Source organism: Vitis riparia, chromosome 7 (genome assembly GCF_004353265.1).
Source record: "Vitis riparia cultivar Riparia Gloire de Montpellier isolate 1030 chromosome 7, EGFV_Vit.rip_1.0, whole genome shotgun sequence".
NCBI lineage: Eukaryota > Viridiplantae > Streptophyta > Magnoliopsida > Vitales > Vitaceae > Vitis > Vitis riparia.
The window spans coordinates 6,064,203-6,083,853 of NC_048437.1; the positions used below are offsets into that span (position 1 = coordinate 6,064,203).

A 19,651-nucleotide genomic window follows, 5' to 3' on the forward strand; every position below is an offset into this window, starting at 1 on the left:
TTGAAACCCAAAAGGATGAAAAGGTGTCACAACCATAGACGAAGAGTGGAGGACGACCACTGGTAGTGGATGACTGGTTGGAATGGTGACAATTGATGGGTTAGTGGTAAGTGTGTAAGAGAATGACAACTATGAAAGGGAAAGGGAAGACAAACCATGGAAGTTTGTCGTGGGTGTGCAGCGGTGCGTGGGAGCAGCAACAACCTAAAACTGGTAGTGGTCATGACAACCAAAGTGAAAATAAATAGTGGAAAGTGGACCGGTGGTGGTTTGATAAGCGGTGCAGCGATGCAGGGCATGGACAACACTACCAGCATTGGAGGTGAGGGACAGGACGTGTGGTGTGGCGGTGAGATGAAGATGATAGTGGCAGTAACATGTGGCTAATGCATGTAGGGCGACGGATTTGGTAAAGATGCAATGGTTGACAATGGTAGTTTTGGGAGAAAGCAACAATGGGAGAGGTAACTATGGAGAGGAGGAGACGATGGTAGGAAAGCAAGGAAGCAAGGAAAAAAGAAGAAAAAAATAAAGAAGAGAAAATAGAAAGAGAAATAAGAGAATAAGGAGCATATATAGATAGGTGTGGGCTATCTCCCAAAAATAGGTCCAACCCTGAGAATAATTTTGGGGTTTACACTACTCTTTCACCTTATGTGTTTTATTCCTGTAGGTGTTTCTACAAAATTTCAAACTATGTTAAAACACAAAGATTCTAACTAGCTTACACATGATGGGTTTTATACTTTTGGTGTTTCTACAAAATTCCAAAATTATACTACAAAAAATAAAATGAGATAGGTGAACAGGGTGATAATTATTTTTTGGAAATTTAAACTTCAAGATTACAATGGACAATTATATACAATCATATAATAAGTATAATGGAAAAACAATTACATATAAAATAAAAAGAGTAAAAAAGAAAGAATATAAATTCAAGATTTTTATAGTGGTTCAACATAACTTAATTTACATTCACTTTTCTTAAGTTCCAATTGAGTGAAAGATCAACTAACAAAGCTTTCAAGACAAACCTTCAAGCTTTACATTTAAATTAACCAACTCCAATGATCACTTACAAATTTTCTAAAAAGATGTCTCACTTTTAAACTTCTCAAATGATACCCTACACTTGTCAAACATTAAGTGATATCTTATAATTAGATTTTTCCCTTAAATGATACCTTACACTTTAGTTTACCTCACAAGGGTTACAAGAAATAATAGAGAATTGATCTCATAAAATCTTAGTACAAGTTTAAAATCAAATAAATACAAGATAAACTAGAACTGACATGCCGTAAGGGATATACATATTAAAGCAAAGTGCACTAAAAAACATGCTTGTAAGGCTTAAATAAATTCAATAAAGATTTTGAACTATCTCTTTTTTAATAACAATAAGCTTAGAGTCTATATAGAAGAAAGAAGTCCAAAATAGTTGTTAACCATTGTTTGAGTTCAACTAGTTGATCAATTCATTAGCCATGGTATATTAATTATACTAGCAAGTGACCATTGGGGTTCAAACCCTCAACCAGTAAAGTAATTGATTGAATCGATCATCAATCGATCAAGCCTCTACCTCAACCAATTAAGCCTCTACCTTAACTAGTTACACCCTAGCTATTGGAAGTGAAAAGAAACAAAGACACTCCTCTATCGTCGAGCCTAACTAAATCAACCGATTCCTTAACCCCTTAACCAATTGTACTATTAAGTGCTTAAATAACCCAATTTGAGGTTTGAAACCTTCAATAACTTGCACATAGCTTTTTAAGACATTTTAGAATAAGTTTAGAAAGCATTTGGTTTAAGATTTTAATTGAAACATGAAATCATCCATTTTAGAAAAAGCTCTAAGAGAATTTAGCCTTTAAATGATTAAGTAAAAATATAATATAATATGAACATAGTACACCAACGGCCTTATTAAAAAACCCTAAACAAATGGTCTTAATTGATCTTCTTCTTTTTTTTGTTTTCTTTTTTTTCTTTTTCTTGATATTCCTTTTGTTTGATATATTTTTATGATTGTCATTTTGGAAATCATTTTGCCTAAATATATTTAGAATAGACCATTAATTTTAGGTTTTTTTATCATTAAAATCGAAATTAACCAAATCTTTGTTTTATAATTCCTAATATGCAAGTTTATTGCCTTAGAATTTTTTTTATAAAATATTTTTTTTAAATAAGAAGGTCATAGTGAAATTAAATTTAATACATGCATAAATTTAGCTTTTGTGGAAAGTTTTCAACAAATTTATGAATTTATTGAATTTCAGAAATAATAGATATAACATTTATTCTATCATTATTTTTTTTGTTCCTAGTTGCACATTGAAAAACAACTCTTAATCACAAATGGAAGAAATTGTTGAAGAATTGACTTGATGTGACTTGAGTTTTGATTTGATTTGTGCCTGAGTTTGAATTAGATTTTTTCATGAACAAAAATGAAAGATTTTTACTTTTCATTTTTTTTTTTTAATTTTGGACATTTTGGACCATAAATTAAGCTTGACAATTGAAACTTTGATGATCAATTGACAATTTCGTTTGAAGATGTTTTAAAGAAAGTGAAGACTCTTTGAGGAAATTTAAAGATGCTTTAAAGCTTGTAAAAAAAAGTCTTACATCTCCTTCCAAAAAGTCTTGGAAACTTTGAAGAAAACCTAAAGATCTTTAGAGAAGTTTTGAACCTCCACCGCAACTTTCTTCCACCTTCTATTTTCTAAATTGTCTTTTACGTCCTCATTTGGGATATTTTCTTGCTATCGGCTTTAACAAGAAGGTTTGAACTTGAAGTCAAAATCATAATTATTTAGGAGTGATATTGATATTGTAAAATTTTTATTAAATATGAAAGAACTTATTAAATAAGTAAAAATAAAACTTATACAAAACATAACAATTTCATAATTTTTATATGAAACTCTTTAGTCATAAGTTTTTTAAATAAAAGTAGCCAAACAAACATGAATGTTTCTATTGAGTTTTAAAAATAAAAAGATATCTATCCAAACAGGGCCTAAATTAAGTTTTGAAAATTAAGGAATGACCCTTATTTATCTAAGTAAAAGCACCATATTTATATAACAATTGTATTTTATTATCAAATTAGATGCTTTCATTATCCAAATTAAAGATAACACATAACATTGTTTTATTTATAATATATGACAAATTTTAATTTATTATAGTTTAAGTTAAATATGACTATTTTATTTTTTATTTAAAATTAACTTAATTTAGATACATAAGAAAATGGAAAATGTGAAAATTTTCCCTTCCTATAACAAAATTAATTGAATGTTTTATCTAAGCTCAATCAACATTAAGTATTTATAAAATACATACGTGTTTAAAAATGACATAACTTTGACGGGAAGCATTCTCTTTTCTTTATCTTCTCCTCTGTTACTCCCTTTATTTTTCTATTCTTTTTTTATTTACAATAAATTAATAGATTCTCTATTTTTTTTTTGTACAAATTTAGTTTATAAATACGAAAGGATGAAACAATGAAATTAATCAAATATGAAACAAAAAATGAAGTAATATCTATCATGTGAGGTTAAATTTTCTTGATGATCATATAATCTTTATCATTTTTATGGACGACAAATGATTAGTAGAAGGGACGAAAAAAGGCAAGATTTTAATGAGTATTTTTTGGATATTTTTTTTTTAGTTTTAAAAATAAAAAATAACAATAACTTTTATATAAAATACAAAAATTAATGTTAAATTAAAAAAATAATAGTTTTTGAAAATTATTTAAAAATTTTGAAGGTATAAAAAATTTAGTATTTCAAATTTTAAAATTTGTAAAATAATATTTAAGAACATAAAAGTACCAAACATAATATGGTATTAATCATTTTTATAATCTAACTACATAAAGGTATAGAAAAATTATTTATGCCAATATCCATACTTATATAATTTTGTCATCAAAATTCATGTGGTCTAAGAGGAAGAATAGTTTTTGTTGGAGCAAATCGTGTAAAATTATTTAATGTTGTATGACTTAATTTTTCTAAAAACTCGTTTAATAGTGACTTTAAAAAATATTTATAATATTTCTAACATTTAAAAGTTTTTATCATTTAAAAAATTTAAAAATATTTTCTAAAATTAGTAACAAATACACTCTAACTCACATCATATTTTTTTCGAGTAAAATAATCAAAAAGAAAACATGGATACTAAATAATTAGAAGAACCCATTCAAAAAGATTAAAGGAAAAAAAGTGCATTACACTAAAAGAAAAGTAATAAAGGAAGAACGAAAGAAAACCAACAATAATGCCCAAGACAAGACTCCAGCTACGTTATTGAATTATTTAATGTCAGGTTATATTGCATAAAGATTTCACATAAAGGACCAGTAGAAGTCATTCCACAAAGGTCCTAAAAAACCTGGCCAAACATGATAACGTCTAAAAGACTAAAAGAGAGAGCCCGTTCCCTCTCAAAAACCCTAAGAAGCAACCGTCCAAACAGAGAATTCAGGCTTTACAACATTTGGGTAATTAAACGTGGTGGTCGACCATGCAAAAAGAAAAAGAAAAAAAGAAACTCAAAACCCTCCAGCAAATTGAACCTCAAACAAGTGTGAGAAGGTCGGATGGTCCAACTAAAGAAAGGGATTTTAGGGCTAGGTTTCTCTGATCAGAAGTGACATATGAAAAGATTAGGAGATGCAAATTAACTAGCTAGATCATGTAGATTGAGATTGCTCCCAGTTTTTCATCTACCAACGGAGCTTTGTATTCCATATTACATGAACTTTAGAAAAGCCAGTCGTAGGTTATTCACGAGATCCTTCACTGTCACCTGGAACTCATCGCCCATCTGTGAAAAAGGAAAAGAGAAATCATTGTAATAGGTTTGAATTGAAATATACCATTCCACTAACATTGAGCTTTATTTGGGGAAAGCCATGTTTTGGATAAAATTAGTTTAACTTAAGTGTTTTTCTTCTCTTCCTGAGAAGATGGGAAATGGATTAATTGATAGATGTATGGGTGACAGAATTTACCTGAGCAACAACAGTTATATCCATGGCATGTTTCCCAAATGGCAACGCACTGCTGTTGACGACAGATAGATGATGCTCCTCTATTTCACCTAGAACTTTGGCTACAAATCCTTTCTGTTTCTTGCAGTGAATCCTGATGAGGACATTCTTATCTGAAACTCGTGCCTCAATATCTCTGACTGCGTCCTCTCTGCAGCCATCGAAGTTCTCATCACATGAAGAGGTCTCATCGTCAGCAGAGAGCTGAGACTTCTTTATAAAAACCACTGATTCCACAGTGGTTTCCTTCATTTGTTCCTCCAGTGATTTCACACGCTCTTGAAGTTGCTTCAGGTACTTGATAGCATCTCCAAGAACTGAAGCTTTGTCCATCTAAAAAAGCAGTAAAGATATTGCAATAATAGGTTAAATTTAAAAGTTCTACAGTCCCTTGCCATATGTCAAGGAAAAAATTGAGAAATTAATTTTTTGATGAACAAGAACTTAGTACCTTCTTCAGACCAGGAACAAGGGCTGAAAGAGCTATGAAGCGCTGGCTGAGTTTTTCCCTCCGCTTTCTCTCTGCCATTATGTGATCTTGAGCATGTGAAGAAGTTCTTCTCATTGGGGTAACCCTCTTAGTTCCCTGGTTGGCCTTTGGGACATAGTTTTGGTTCTCATAGGAACCCTTAGAAATTTGAGAAGGGAAGTTCACATTTCCATGAGATATTACCTCATCCTTCGGCTTCATGGTGCAGTCTCCATAATACTGATGAGTGTTAACAGCAGGCGGTGAACCATTATTCATGAAAGAAAGGAGGGAAGAAGAAGAAGACGGAGGAGGTTTTGGAATAACATGCTGTTTGGTATCAGAGCTCCAACTGTTAGTCTTGAGCTGTTTTGCAGGCCTCCCAAAGCTGGTGTAATGAGTTTCGATGGATGAAGCACTAAAGGTAGTGCTGGTGGTTTCAGGATTTAAAGTGGGATAAGAGGAATAGCTCTCGTGATCAGAAGATAAAGACGGGGCCCGGAGGTCCTCTCTAAGTGCAGTGGTTATGTGTTGCGTGGTGAACTCATCAAGAGAGTTCACATGACATGGATCGATGAAGTTGTAATCATCCATTCCCTGTACATTCAAAAAGCTAAGAAATTGTTCGCAAATATTCATGAATGTATTCATAAGTCAGCCCTTCTTATAACTTCTACAATATAATAAACTTACCAGATCCGAAAACCATCTGTCAGATGAGATATCCATTAATGCAGTCTTTTTTTATTTTTCTCAGATATGGGCAGAGGGACCTGCAATTATTGGAAAGACTTTAGAAGTACTCTTAGAAGCTAATAAACGCGATAAACTATTTAACAAAGGATGAAGGAAACAAAATTTTCCAGAGTCCCAAGATGTTGATAAATTCGAAAATACACTCTCCATGTGCTCTCTAGCACTGACCCAAAAATAAAAATAAAAATAAAAAATTACCCTAGGGATGGATCATCAGTTGGGTCGGGAAAGAAAGGGAGAGAAAAATGGACATACAGGAAAATAAAGGCTTGAAGATCATGACTTCCAGTTCGGAATCCAGAATATGAGGAGTTCGTGATTTATAGAAATTCGAAACCCTAACCCTAAAAGCTGAGGCACAAGGGATTTGAAGGAGAAACAACATTGGAATCCATATATACCTTCTTTTTGAGGTACCATATCTAACAAACCTGGCAAAAGGGTGGGGATTCCAAGCCCAAAACAGCAAAGAGAAGACCAAAAACTTGATATCAAAAGCTCAAATCCATTTCATTGAAGCACGTAGAGATAATAAATTGAATGACCCGGATCTTCTTCAACAATTCAAATTGATCATAAGGACCCCCGAAAAGGTGTACCAAAGACCTAACTAGAGGAAATTAATATGGGAAGCTTACCTTACAAATTTTCAACTTGAAGGCTAAAGCTCTCCTTTTCCAAATGGGCAGAGATGGACTTCTCCTCCTAGCTCTTATAGCAGTTGCTCATGGTTCATCAAGTCTTCTCTCCCTCGTGTGAAAACTTGTCTTCTTCTTCACAACTAATAAAAAAATAAGGCTGTCTGCCTTTCATTGTTGACGTGAGAAGGAATCAAGGGCACTTGGTCTTAAATAAAAAGGAAAATCTCGACTTTGATATGGGAAAGAGATTTGGGATCTACAGTAAACCAAAAATAATAATAAACATTTTATTTGATTTCACAGTCTGCCAACCCATTGCAATTATTCATTAATCATTTAGACCCCACGAAAGTTTTACAAATTCAAGATGCTCCCATCTTGACGTTGTCATCTTTACGTCATCAAATATGTTCACATTTTTACGAAGCTTCTTGTCATCTCAAAATATAAATAAAAGTAATTTTGAAAGAGTCAAATATCATGTATGAACAACACAAATAGAATAGCGTGTCTTCTCAAAGGACACCATCAATAATAATTTTCAAGTTTAATTTCTCTAATCTAAGCTTTTTATTTTGGCCAATAACCAGTAGGGGCTCCTCTCCAAAAGCAAATAATAAATACACAGGTGTCACTTAATATATTAGCAACAATCAATGAAATTAGTCAATTATATGTTATCATATCATTAATCATCGATCATTAGATGTTGATTGAAAAGTTAATTGTCTAATTAAAATTTTGGACTAAATGATGGTCTAACCTCCATCCACATGGGGACCAAAAGTTGGTTACATGTGAAGACACCAGGCTACTTATCTTCTTGTGAAATATTTAAAAGGACACCTCTGACTGCGACTGGGTTACTTTCCTTTGTTTTTGGTGAATTCTTTCACATGGAATATTAAATTCAAAGCTGGTCAAGTTCGACCATCTCTGCTCTAACCACCATTCCTAGTAAATTGGCGTAAAGACGATCCACAAATGATGTTAATTTAAGCACGTGGTAAATTGAAATGGTAGGCAGAGAGAGGGTAGCTTCCAAAACAACCTCTAACTATACCAGCTATGGTAATTAATCTTTTTATATCATATATGTACTGAGTATGGTGCAAATAAAAAAATGTTACGAATATAAAATATGAGCCTTATTTATTTTAATGTTCAGTATGTGATCAAGATAGTTAACAACCTTTGCTTGATACCCCATGATTTCTCGACTAATTTTAATTGATTTTTAAACTAGATGCAGTATACTGCCATGATCTTCACACGCAAACCAAATCAAGAAAAAGACAATATAAGGGTCTGAGACTGATTAATTATGAGCTTAAACACTTTGTTGGAATCCAAAGCATAGTGGAAAACAGAAGGAAGCATAGTATACGAGTGATTCCACACGTGAAAAATATGAGAGGAAACCATTCCACACAGTGAGAGAATATCGAGTTATGCATTCAACCAAGAACCACCTTGCACGACCAAAAATGAATATGTAATAGAGGTTAGGGGTGATAAATAATTGAATGTCTATCATGTGAAAGAGGCAGTGAATTCCCATTGACCAAGATCCTATTGGATTGTGTTGGGCGGATACATATATTGATTTGTTGTAAATTACAAGCTGTACGTTGATAGTTGATACCTCGGGAGCATCGCATTGTATTATAATCTCCACGAATGTGGCACTAAGGTTAAGGTTTTTGGAAGCCAACCTGGCTCCCTTCAATTAAGAAATATGCTGGACATCGAAGCAAGTACTCTTTTGTTTCATTGGGTAGCAGTTGCAGTGTTGTTGGGACACCAAGAACCCCAGCTGCGTCCAGCTTTCTCTTCATTCACTTTATTCCAACATAAATGAATTTTAATATATGGTAGATGTTTCCACTTGGCTGCATGGTTTGAAGCACGCTGTAAACAATAGAGGCAACTCTGAGTGATTATAGATATGGGGCTGTGAAAATGTACGAGGACAGTGAATTTGGGGTTGGTGGCCCTCTTCAACCACGTATGGGCGACCCCAAAGTTTGGAAGGATCTGCTTTGGATTTGTGAAGATCGATGGGGGATATTTTCTTCTTAAAAAAAAAAATTATCGTCACTCACCAGAAGATGCCTTATCCAATAACATGAACAACTGATACTACGTCCATTTCAAGAACCATAATATAACAACTTTCTATCTGCACTCAGGCCAATGCAATCTGGGGCCAAGCAAAAGCAAAATAAAGTAGAGATCCAACGCTGAACAGTTTGGCGTTACCAATGATTTATTTCCACCATGAAATAGTCCATTAATTAGTAGGGAATCATATCTTCGATCTGACATTCATTCTATTTTATATGTATATAAATACAAAGAGGAGGTAATTTAACATTAACATGTTCCTCTGATTCACAGAAGTGAAGGATTAATTTTTCTGTTCATTTTTTTGCTTGTGCTTTTTCCCTCGATTCGATTTTTCCCAAACCTTAAGGTCCACATTTAGTCAATTTTGCCCTGTTTTAGTTTTTGAAGTTTTCTTCCTGTCATCGATTAAACCCAGAGGCTGTGACAATTGGGTCATTTACATTTTCCATGTCCTTCCCTGCACCACAACAACCAAGTTAAGTCTAATATAATAACAAGAAGGCAAACGGCCATTGCAGATTGGTCGCTGAAGCATTGTGTACTATCATTTCATAAACTGTCAGACCTGTTTATTACATAACTGAATCTTTTAACAAAAACCCAGTACCATTAAACATCTCAAGGAACCAGCCAAAAAGCTTAGAAATGGAAAACAAAGAACAAATGTTGATCAGACATTCAGCCAAGTAAATTATATCCAACAAATAGTCCCAAAGAACATATGTTACCTTGATAGTGAAAGTCAATCAGAGAACAAAAATCCTCCCATGCTAAACCAAACACTTCAGCTGCAAATCCCTATAGTTGGTATACATTGTACTACACAAATATCTTAGAAGTCCTAACTCTTTACCTAAGAGCTTGATCCAATCTGCTCTACTGTCAGTTTCAGAGATCAAGTTTCCTTTATCTTCCCAATCCAAAGCTCAAATTTTAATCCTCTGGCCAATCAGAGTTGTTCATCATCAACACTTTCTAACTCGAATATTTGTTGGGGCGTATACCCAACATCTTTCATTTCCAAGTTGAGCCTTTCCAATTCAACACAGATATCTCGAGATCGAGGGTGTGAAGCATCAGCCACCGAAAAAATGTGAACCCTCTTATCTACCTCAACCCAGCTCCATCCTGCACTTTTCCTCAAACCCTTTTGTTTCATCAATTTCCTAATCTCAACTACTTCACTCCATAAACCAGCTTGTGCATAAATACTTGCCATTGCTACATACGGGGCAGTACTGCATGGTTCCATCTTAAAAAGCTTATCTGCAGCCTCTCTCCCAAGCTCTGCTTCACCATAAAGTTTGCAAGAGCTCAAGAAGGAACCCCACATTACAGAATTTGGTTCATAAGGAATTGCCTCCATCAGTTCCTTTGCCTTCCTTAGATGCCCATTTCTCACATAGAGGTCAACCAAGCAAGCATATTGATCAAGATCAGGGACCAACCCATAGTCCCTTCTCATTTGGTTGAAATATTCTATGCCTTTGTCAAGAAATCCAGCATGATTACAGGCAGTCAATACAGCAGTAAAGCAAATATGGTCTGGTGTGAAGCCTTCTTCTGTCACTAGGCGCTCAAATAGTCCCAATCCCTCTGGTCCTCTTCCACTTTGAGCATACCCTGTGATCATTGAAGTCCACAATACAGTATTCTTCTCAACTGCCTGATCAAAAACACAACGAGCTTCGTCAATGCTTCCGCACTTTGAGTACATGTCTAATAGAGCACTGACCACAAACACATTGCTTTCTGAACCCATTTTAGCAACCAAAGAGTGTACCTGTCTTCCTTGTTGAAGTATAGTTAAGCTTCCACAAGCATTCAGAATGCTAGTTAAAGTATGATCGGTTGGATTTAATCCATTGTTCCTCATTTCCACAAACAGTTTCAATGCTTCTTCACCAAAAAGATTCTGAGAGTACCCAGAAATCATAGAATTGAATAGAATGTTATCCCGCTCTATAGCAGTACCAAATAGCAGTACAGCTTGATCGATTCTTCCACACTTGGAATAGCAATCAATTAGACAGCTAACCACAAAAGTTTTCACCCCAAATCCAAGTTTGACAACATGAGCATGGAGCAATGCACATTGATCAAAAATTGTTTCTAGCCCTGTACATGCACTAATAACACTTACATATGTGACGCAGTTGGGTTTAATTTGGGAACCCAACATCTCCTTGAAAAACAAAATGGCTTCTTTTCCACGCCCATTTTTGGAGAACCCAGATATAATCGATGTCCATGACACCTGATCATGCTTTTCCATGCCGTCAAATACCCTTTTTGCATCAACAATAGCATCACATTTTGCATATAGATCAACTAGAGCACTATTTAAGAACAGATTGTCCTCGAACCCAGTTTGAATTATTCGGGCATGAATTTGTACACCCAAGCCCCAATTCAGCAGTTTTGCACAAGAATTAAGAGCAGTACAGAGAATGAACTTTGTGGGCTTTGTTCCAGAAGTATTCATCCGCCAAAAGGACTCCAACGCTTCACGGACATTGGCATGCTTGGCAGGTCTTATGCAATGGCTTCCACGTTCTTTATCAATCCTTTTTTCATAATCAGAAGCTAAAGAACCTTCACACAATGAATGAACCAGCTTAAACTCACCTCTTTCAGGAATTGCGTTGAACGGTTGGCATGCAGCGCCTAGACAACGGGCGGACCAACCACTTAGGGCCGGCAACCCCTTACAAGTGCCGGCACCACGTAGCCTGGTTGCATGTGAAGTTAAAAGCATCTGAGATCCACGCTACCATAAAAACCAAAACCTTGTCGTATTCTAATCAAATGTTACTACTCTTTCAAAGTGTCTTAACTCCACTCCATTCAGGAGGGCCACAAATCCTCAGTCATATTATACTAATGAGACGGTCAATGATCGTTTCCCCGCTTCTATAATCTTTCAGCTGTAATTAGCAGGTGCTGATACGGCGAAACGGGAGTCCAGAACCGCATCGCAGCCAGTAATGTTTTTATTAAGCAATGCCTTCATCCCTTTTGGGGGTTCTCTTTTCCTTGGCCTTATGCATCGCTTCTCTGCACAGTTGTAGTGATCTTTTGATGTATCATCATCCCTTAAGGGTGGCAATTCGTGCTGGTGGTAGTATTCGGGTCTGTTGAAGCCCAAGTATTCTACGTACATAGATTGACCTGGACATGAATAGTAATTATGTCAAAAATAAAAATAAAAAACATGTATTCAAATACTAATTAATTATTAAACAGGTAACATTGCATATATAAATTCAAACATTATTTAACACGCAGGCAACACTTTACATAACCTATTTAGCCCATTTAAAAATTAGATTCTTTTATTTAATAATCAAGCTAAATTAAATCTTATATAAATCTATATGATTAATACTTCAATTAAATATATTTATAATTCAATTGACTTATTGATTAGAAAACAAATTTAAGCTAATCAAATATAAGTAAATAGTTTAAAATTATAATTAAATTCATTAGAGAGATTATTAAATAAGTCAATTCGAATCAAATTCACATTATAAAAATTGACCTAAAAATTACCTATTTATCAAATAGGTAATATAGGCCAACACAAATTTAACCAAAACCCAAATTTATGGAAATGTATTGGATTCGAGTCGATAAATCGTATCAAACTTTATCACCCCTACATCCAATGATTAGAGGTAGAATTCATGTACCCTTAAAATGCTATAGAAAACAAAATGGAAGTAATCTATATCCGTGCCCTAAATCCTAATGAGTAGTCAAATATTGGCATGCAATCCATTTTAAACATTTTTAAGGTCATCCAACCATGCTCATTCCTGTGAGTATCCTCGCTAACCTCGAGTCCTAGGCCACTCTGCAAAGTGCATTTTGCTTGGACTATTGTCACTCATGGCATCAGATGGCTTGCATTATAATTGACCTAAACCAGCGCTTGCAGCATGTTCATGGACAAGCAGCAAGGCTTGCGTCTTGAGAGAGTCTACTACAGACAAGGATACATTATCCTCAACATACGGAAGGACATCTCTAATGCCCTCTTATTATCCATGCTGGTGTTGCCTCAAAAAGAACCAAAACACCCAATAGTAAATAATAATAATAATAATAACAAAAACAAAAACAACAACAATAGAAAACTGCTTAGTAGTCGTCCGGGCAGAGTTCATATTAACCATCATGAAGCAATGTTCCTGAAGACATTAAGAGAGAGAGAAAGAGAGAGAAAGAGAGAGAGAGAGAGAGAGACTCCTAACAATCTAAATGGTAACATTCTCATGCCTTCCTAACAATCTAAATGGTACAATTCTTATGCAGTGATAGCCTGGCTCTTCAAAGATGTAAATCCCTTTTTACCAAGTCAGTCTTCCCAGTTAACACCTTAGCTAGTCATTGCCAAGCTCACTAGACAACATTCTATTACAATCTTCAGATGCCAGTTAACATGTCTAATCAATCTCTCTCCTGAGTCCAAATCTTCACTGTCTTGTCACTGCCGAGTGCACCAGATGCAATCATATTTTGGGAGGGGTGACATGAAACCGATATAACAGTGTCTGTGTGACCTTCCAATTTCTGTACTATTTTCCTCGTCTGAAGTTCCCACAAGTATACACAGTTATCCTCAGAACCACCAACAATATACTTCCCATTTGTTACCGAAAATGTTGACGAAATGCAATACTTTGAATTGACATGGCCAGTGTATGTCTTCAGAAATTTCCCTGTTGAGAAGTTCCAAAGCCGCTGCAGACACAGAATAATGAATGGGTGAAAATATTTCTATAAGATAGAAGTTAGCGGTTATCATAAAAGATTATCCCACTGACAGTTCTACACTTATGCCTCATGTGCATTTGATTTACCCATAGCATCTGCTTATGTCTATCCCTTCATTATACAATATATCTTTCAGTTATGGCTTTTCTATTCTAAAAACCAAAAACTCCACTTAGAATCAAAGTGTGTATCTGAGGCAGGAGTTCCATTGCTTGATAATTTGAACTGATAATTCAGTATTAAAATTCCACAAAATTCAAAAGTAACAAATATCATCAGAAACACTCCAACAAATAAATATATGCCAACAGCAAATCCTACAGCAGATACTTAATAAGCAGTTACTAGAGAGTCGTAACATGTTCTTTTAGTCAATCCTAACACTTATCTACTTAGTAATAAATTATTTATTTATAAAAATAGTTTATGCATTAAAACAATAAACGAACTGATTATCAAATACTTGTTGACAGACTGATTCGCAGAGACAATCAAAGAGGCAAATAGGATGAATTGTAACAGCTACATTTCCTTCTCTTCTTGGATACCAACTACAAGAGAATAACATTGAAGGATGAAAACATAAGCTTTCATCATATCTTACATCTGCAAATGTTATACACTAGAATTTTCAATCACTATCCTCAAGGTCCATGTGATCAGGATAGCATATGTTCTGTTTTAATAGCACCTCATCAATATTTATAGAAACGATAAAGTTTCAAGCCTTCAACATGCCTATACACTCTGTTTCCACTTACACAACTATGGTTTATGTTTAACCAAAACCCTTCAACTGACACTGTGGAAGCCATCCTCAGATGAAATTTTTGTAATTGATCTTCAAGACCAAAAGACAAAGAAAGAACTAAAAGTAAATAGGCTGAGACTAGCACAATATCATAAAACATAATAAATTATCTAAGACTAAGCAATGAATTCATGCATACATACTCTTATTTGCCTGTCAAAAAAAATAAAAGAATTCATGCATATAACCTGCAAAGTGCAAGTAAAGCAATAAATTCAAGCATATACATATGCTTATTTGCCTATAAAAAAAAAAAAAAAAAAGAATTCATGCATATAACCTGCAAAGTGCAAGTAAGAGCCACATGCAACACTAACATCAACACTTTCCTTGTCATACCTTTTAACTAAAGGATTATTTTTTGATAGGATAACTAAAGGATTATTGAGCCTTTTTTTTAACAAATGCATCTACTGCCACTTTTGGTTTGTGGCATCCTCATAGTTCTGAAAGGCATATATTGACACCCAGTGGTAGCACCTCTCCTGCCAAGGGGCATGCCTTGTTAGAGAGGCTTGAATGCCTTTAATTTTTCTAAAAACAAATGTGGTCATTTTTGGCCTGTTCAGTTAAAAAGGGGGGTCAAAATGACATTTTTTTACATATATATAGTTGTCCACACAATTTTTTCTTAAATAAAAATTATATGTGGTCAAATTAAATTTTTCTTTATTTGAAGAGGGATGTGAGTACAATCTCTATTTTGTTCCATGATTCTCCCTTTCATATATATATAGATGGGTGTGAATACAATCTCTATTTTGTCCTATGATTCTTCCTTTCCTAATTGTTAAGTGAGGGCTTAATGAAGCTTGATTTTGAATGCCTTGAGCTTAATTTGGGTCTTAACTTGATTTAGTTTTGAGTCTTGTCTTAAGTCTTGGGATGATTTGAACCTTAACTGAATTTAGGTTCTTTTAACAAAACCTTTTTCCTTTCTTTTGATAGGTAAATTTTCATTTTTCTTTTCTTTTCTGTTCTTTTTTTTCCCTTTTTTGTCCTCATTAGAACTTGAATTTGAAACCTCCCACAAACCCACCCCAACCCTTTAACTTGAGCAAAGCCACAAGGGCAATTCTTTTAACAAAACCTTGATAACCCAAACAAGGTTTAGGACTTGGATTTTGAATCTTGCAGGCAATAAACTAATGTTAAAAATTGTTTGAATTATAAAAATAAAAATAAATAAAAATAAATAAAAACTTTGTTTCAAATTCTTCAGGCTACAACTAAGATGGTAACAGTAAAATATCTCTTATTCAAATTAGAAGCATTTATATTCAATACTAAGAATTGCCTTTATAAAATTGTTACTTTATATTTAGTGAGAATTGCCCTTTCTAAAATTTTTACTTTATTTTTAGTATCATATGAATTAATTAACTAGATCCACTTCTTCCATCCAAACAATTCTACCACAATTTTTTCAACCAATGATGAGGAGGAATCAAACATACTCTTTTATTAAGATCCATGTGTATGAATACCTCCACCTCCATCATCATCATCATTATCTTATTATTCTTCTTCTTTCTTTTCTTGCTCAGTTTTCGTCAAGCACTGAATTTGGAACAACCTATGCAACTATCATTCCCTACAATTTCAGTTTTGAATCTTACATTTTTTTGATAGGTAAAAAAAGAATGCATTAAAAAGCGCCAAAGAGAGAGCGCTAAAGTGCACAAGACCATACAACAACCGCCAAATGATGGCCAAAAAATAGGGAAAGGGAAAAAAAAAACGACTCCCTCCCTTAGTGAGAACCTAGACAATCAATAAAGTTACACAAGGATATTGGGTTTTTAGTTATGTACAACTTAGTCCAAAATAACAAGGAAACAAGGAACAAAGGAACAAGTTTTTCAGTCTTTGGATAGAAAACTTCTTGTTATCAAATGATATTTTATTTCTCTTCTTCCAAATTATCCAAAAAAGACACAAATGAGCTACTCCCCACACTTTTTTTCCATTTCCTTCCAAGAAAGAACCCACGCCAACCTAACAAAGTCTCTCTTACTGAGAAAGGTAACACCTAGGATACTTTGAAGAAAGAACAAAAGCTTCCACAAAAACCTTGCCATAATACAATGTAGAAAAATGTGGTCAATTGACTTCTCTTGGATATGACAAAGGAAGCATTTGTTAGCCAGGGATCACCCTCTCCTCTAGAGCTAATCTAAAGCTAGAGTTTTACCCCATGACACTTCCCAAAGCAAAGAAACTCACCTTAGGTGAAACCCAAGTGTTCCAAACAACAGCTCTTGGGAAAAGGGTTGAACTTCTAGGCTTTAAGAAAGCATAAAGAGACTTCACAGAGAAAGAATCATCCTTTGTCTCCAACTAGATCACCGTATCTTCTCCTTCCCCATTCATTGCCTTATCTTGAAGCCTCAAAAGAAAACGCTCCACAATCTCAATCTCTCAATTGTTTAGATGTCTAGAGAAGCTAAGAGTCTAACGGCTACTAACGTTAGATTGACTCCACAAATTAGCCACACGCCTCCTTTGAGTTAGTTAAGGCAAATAAGGAGGGGAAAGAAACACACAACAACCCATTACCACACCATTTATCTTTTCAAAACTTTACCCTCCTTCCATTACCCATAGAATTAACAATTGACCACAATTTCCATATGGCTTTCCATAATCCAATCCCATACCTATCACTTACTTCCTTAGAACATCGCCCCTCTTCAACCTTCCCATATTTGCCCACTGTAATTTGCCTCAAGAATGCCTCTCTTTCCATTGCAAACTGCCAAATCCATTTGCTAAAAAGAGCCTTGTTGAGCAAAGCAAGACACATAATTCCAGACCCCTTTTTTCTTATCTAAGCAAACAACAACCCACTTCACTAAATGAGGTTTTCTCTCTAAATTCCCTCCACCCTAGAGGAAATCCCTTTGAACATGTTCCAACCTCAACCTCACTTTCCTCAGCATCTGGAATAATGACTAGAGTAAATAGGCAAGCTAAATAAAATGCTCCGAATCAGCATGAGCCTCCCCTTTTGGAAATATATTGTCTTTTCCACATTGTTAATCTTTCATGATTTTTAATTTGATGAATCTCATATTCATTTGGTTTTCCCTTTTGATATTAGCCTAACAGTTCAGGTATAATCATCAAAAGTCATGATTTCACACTTTGAATACCAACAACAATAATATTTAGACCTTATTCCAATGTTGCACAAAACATTAGATCAGAATATCAAACTCCTTATATTTCCACAAATATATAATATCTTGGTATGTGTGACACCTTATCAAGTATACACCAATGTGGCCTATGTGTGTATTGTCTTCAACTTACAATGCTACTAGTTTCACAAACAACAGCTGGTTCACTTGACGTTCCTTTCAAATTGTCAATTACTTGATTTAAACTTTCCCATCACGTACTTTTAGATCATAGCCCCAATCCCGTTCACTTGCTACATGAATAGTAACCATAACCCGGCCTATCAAAGAAAAAAAAACGAATAGTAACCATAACCAAAACATCTCCGACAACTGATTAATCACCCATAATTCAACTACAGAGGCCAATTCTAAAATAAATCTAAGTTCGCCGTGCATTAAATTCTATGGCTTGGGATATTATTTCTTAAACTATATAAGGATGAGTATCTATTGAGTCCCCCCATGGGATTCCATGAGTCCTAGAATCGAAAAGGACGAACCAGAAAATGTTGAGAAGCAATTCATAATGCAATAATAGAAAGTAGAGACAAATTCTTAAAGAAAGAAAGAAAAAAGAAACCGAAAGGTTTTTTGGCTTTTAAAGATAACACAGTTCAGGATTTTAGCGTTCACTCATTGAGGAATTTAAACAAACATGATAAGTAAATACTGACCAGAGTGTTATCGAGAGTGCCCACAAGAATAAACTTGCCATTGGGGGAGAACTTGACGAAAGAAACGGGAGGATTCTCATCATCGATCAAAGTCTTCATACAATGACCAGTGGAAGCGTCCCAAATCCTGCACAAACCATCATAGCTACTGGAAACGATGAGGGAGCCATCACGATTGAAATTGGCGGCAGTGACGGGATCAGAATGTGCGGGAAGCACCTTCAAGCACTTGCCAGTCTTGACATCCCAAACCCTAACGGTCTCATCGAAGGAACCTGAGACGATCATGTTGGACTGGGGGTTGAAGTTAACGCAGAAAACGTGGTTGGTGTGGCCCTGTAGTGTTTTGATGAGAGAGCCAGTTTCGACGTCCCAGAGGCGGACGGTCTTGTCGTCGGAGGCTGAGCAGACGTGGCGGGAGTCGGAAGAGAAGGCGAGGTCCGAAATGCCCTGGTCGTGGCCATGGAATTCTTGGAGAGTAGAGAAGTCGCCAGAGGTGGACCAGGTGCGAAGGGTTTTATCGGCGGAGGAAGAACCCAAGAGGAGGCCGTCGGAGGAGAACTTGACGGCTGAAACGGCGCGTTTGTGGGCTGTTAGGGTTTGTTTGAGCTTGTAGGGGGTGATGAATTCTGATGGATCTGAAGCCATTTGGAAGCTAATAGCTGTTTCTTACTCGGCCGCTACTGCTTTTCAGATTACATTTAAGACACTATATTGTATGCTTTATTGGTGTGACCGTGTGAGTACACCGACACCTGTTTCAGTCTTAAATTGAAAAGATCATCCATACCACCGGCTGTTTGTATTTACCTTTTCGTTTTTTTTTTTTTTTTTTTTGCTTGTTTTTGGCTGTAAACCTTAGCAGAGTTCTCAATGTAACCTGTTTGGCGGATGATTTATATTTAAATTTCATTTTTGAATCACTTTCAATTCAATCATTTCTGTAAAACTGTTCTAGACTCCATTCCGGAATGTCAAGATTTACAAACAAATAAGGAGATTGTCTTGCATGACAAATTAGTTAGTTATAGAGGAGTAGATACAGAATGAAAAGGAACTGGTTATGGTTGCAAAGGAGACAAAATGATGTACTGTTAAACCAACATAACGA

The 19,651-nt window shown here is 35.0% G+C and overlaps 3 protein-coding genes across 5 annotated transcripts; all 3 read right to left on the reverse strand.

The window, feature by feature from the left end:
• Positions 1 to 4,315: 4,315 nt before the first annotated feature.
• LOC117917897 (transcription factor bHLH18-like) lies at positions 4,316 to 7,033 on the reverse strand. 2 transcript variants are annotated; one of them, XM_034834361.1, is made up of 5 exons: positions 6,956 to 7,033; positions 6,255 to 6,334; positions 5,544 to 6,158; positions 5,054 to 5,425; positions 4,316 to 4,866 (listed from the first exon to the last, which is right to left on the reverse strand). In XM_034834361.1, the coding sequence occupies exons 2-5, from the start codon at positions 6,288 to 6,290 to the stop codon at positions 4,792 to 4,794; spliced, it is 1,098 nt and encodes a 365-aa protein (XP_034690252.1). In that variant the 5' UTR covers positions 6,291 to 6,334; positions 6,956 to 7,033; the 3' UTR covers positions 4,316 to 4,791. The 2 variants fall into 2 exon arrangements, with proteins under 2 accessions (XP_034690252.1, XP_034690253.1); XM_034834362.1 differs by lacking the exon at positions 6,956 to 7,033 and adding an exon at positions 6,749 to 6,908.
• A 2,602-nt stretch (positions 7,034 to 9,635) lies between these two features.
• Positions 9,636 to 13,117, reverse strand: LOC117917971 (pentatricopeptide repeat-containing protein At2g13600-like). Of its 2 annotated transcripts, XM_034834474.1 has the most exons (3): positions 12,930 to 13,117; positions 10,872 to 12,259; positions 9,636 to 10,754 (listed from the first exon to the last, which is right to left on the reverse strand). In XM_034834474.1, the coding sequence occupies exons 2-3, from the start codon at positions 11,844 to 11,846 to the stop codon at positions 10,038 to 10,040; spliced, it is 1,692 nt and encodes a 563-aa protein (XP_034690365.1). In that variant the 5' UTR covers positions 11,847 to 12,259; positions 12,930 to 13,117; the 3' UTR covers positions 9,636 to 10,037. The 2 variants fall into 2 exon arrangements, with proteins under 2 accessions (XP_034690365.1, XP_034690364.1); XM_034834473.1 differs by having other exon boundaries at positions 9,636 to 12,259.
• Positions 13,118 to 13,223: 106 nt separating this feature from the next.
• On the reverse strand, positions 13,224 to 19,283 carry LOC117917972 (COMPASS-like H3K4 histone methylase component WDR5A). The gene is made up of 2 exons (XM_034834475.1): positions 18,541 to 19,283; positions 13,224 to 13,837 (listed from the first exon to the last, which is right to left on the reverse strand). Exons 1-2 carry the CDS (start codon positions 19,186 to 19,188, stop codon positions 13,544 to 13,546), a joined length of 942 nt encoding a protein of 313 aa, XP_034690366.1. The 5' UTR covers positions 19,189 to 19,283; the 3' UTR covers positions 13,224 to 13,543.
• Positions 19,284 to 19,651: the final 368 nt, after the last annotated feature.

What these genes read in the sequence shown, in the direction of transcription:
- LOC117917897 (XM_034834361.1), bottom strand. Translation starts at nt 6,290, where the DNA reads ATGGATATCTCATCTGACAGATGGTTTTCGGATCTG. An exon ending in ACAGATGGTTTTCGGATCTG is followed by an intron (nt 6,159 to 6,254) that starts GTAAGTTTATTA and finishes TTGAATGTACAG; the next exon opens with GGAATGGATGATTACAACTT. An exon ending in ATATAACTGTTGTTGCTCAG is followed by an intron (nt 4,867 to 5,053) that starts GTAAATTCTGTC and finishes CCTTTTTCACAG; the next exon opens with ATGGGCGATGAGTTCCAGGT.
- LOC117917971 (XM_034834473.1), bottom strand. Translation starts at nt 11,846, where the DNA reads ATGCTTTTAACTTCACATGCAACCAGGCTACGTGGTGCCGGCACTTGT.
- LOC117917972 (XM_034834475.1), bottom strand. Translation starts at nt 19,188, where the DNA reads ATGGCTTCAGATCCATCAGAATTCATCACCCCCTACAAGCTCAAACAA. An exon ending in GCACTCTCGATAACACTCTG is followed by an intron (nt 13,838 to 18,540) that starts GTCAGTATTTAC and finishes CTGTGTCTGCAG; the next exon opens with CGGCTTTGGAACTTCTCAAC.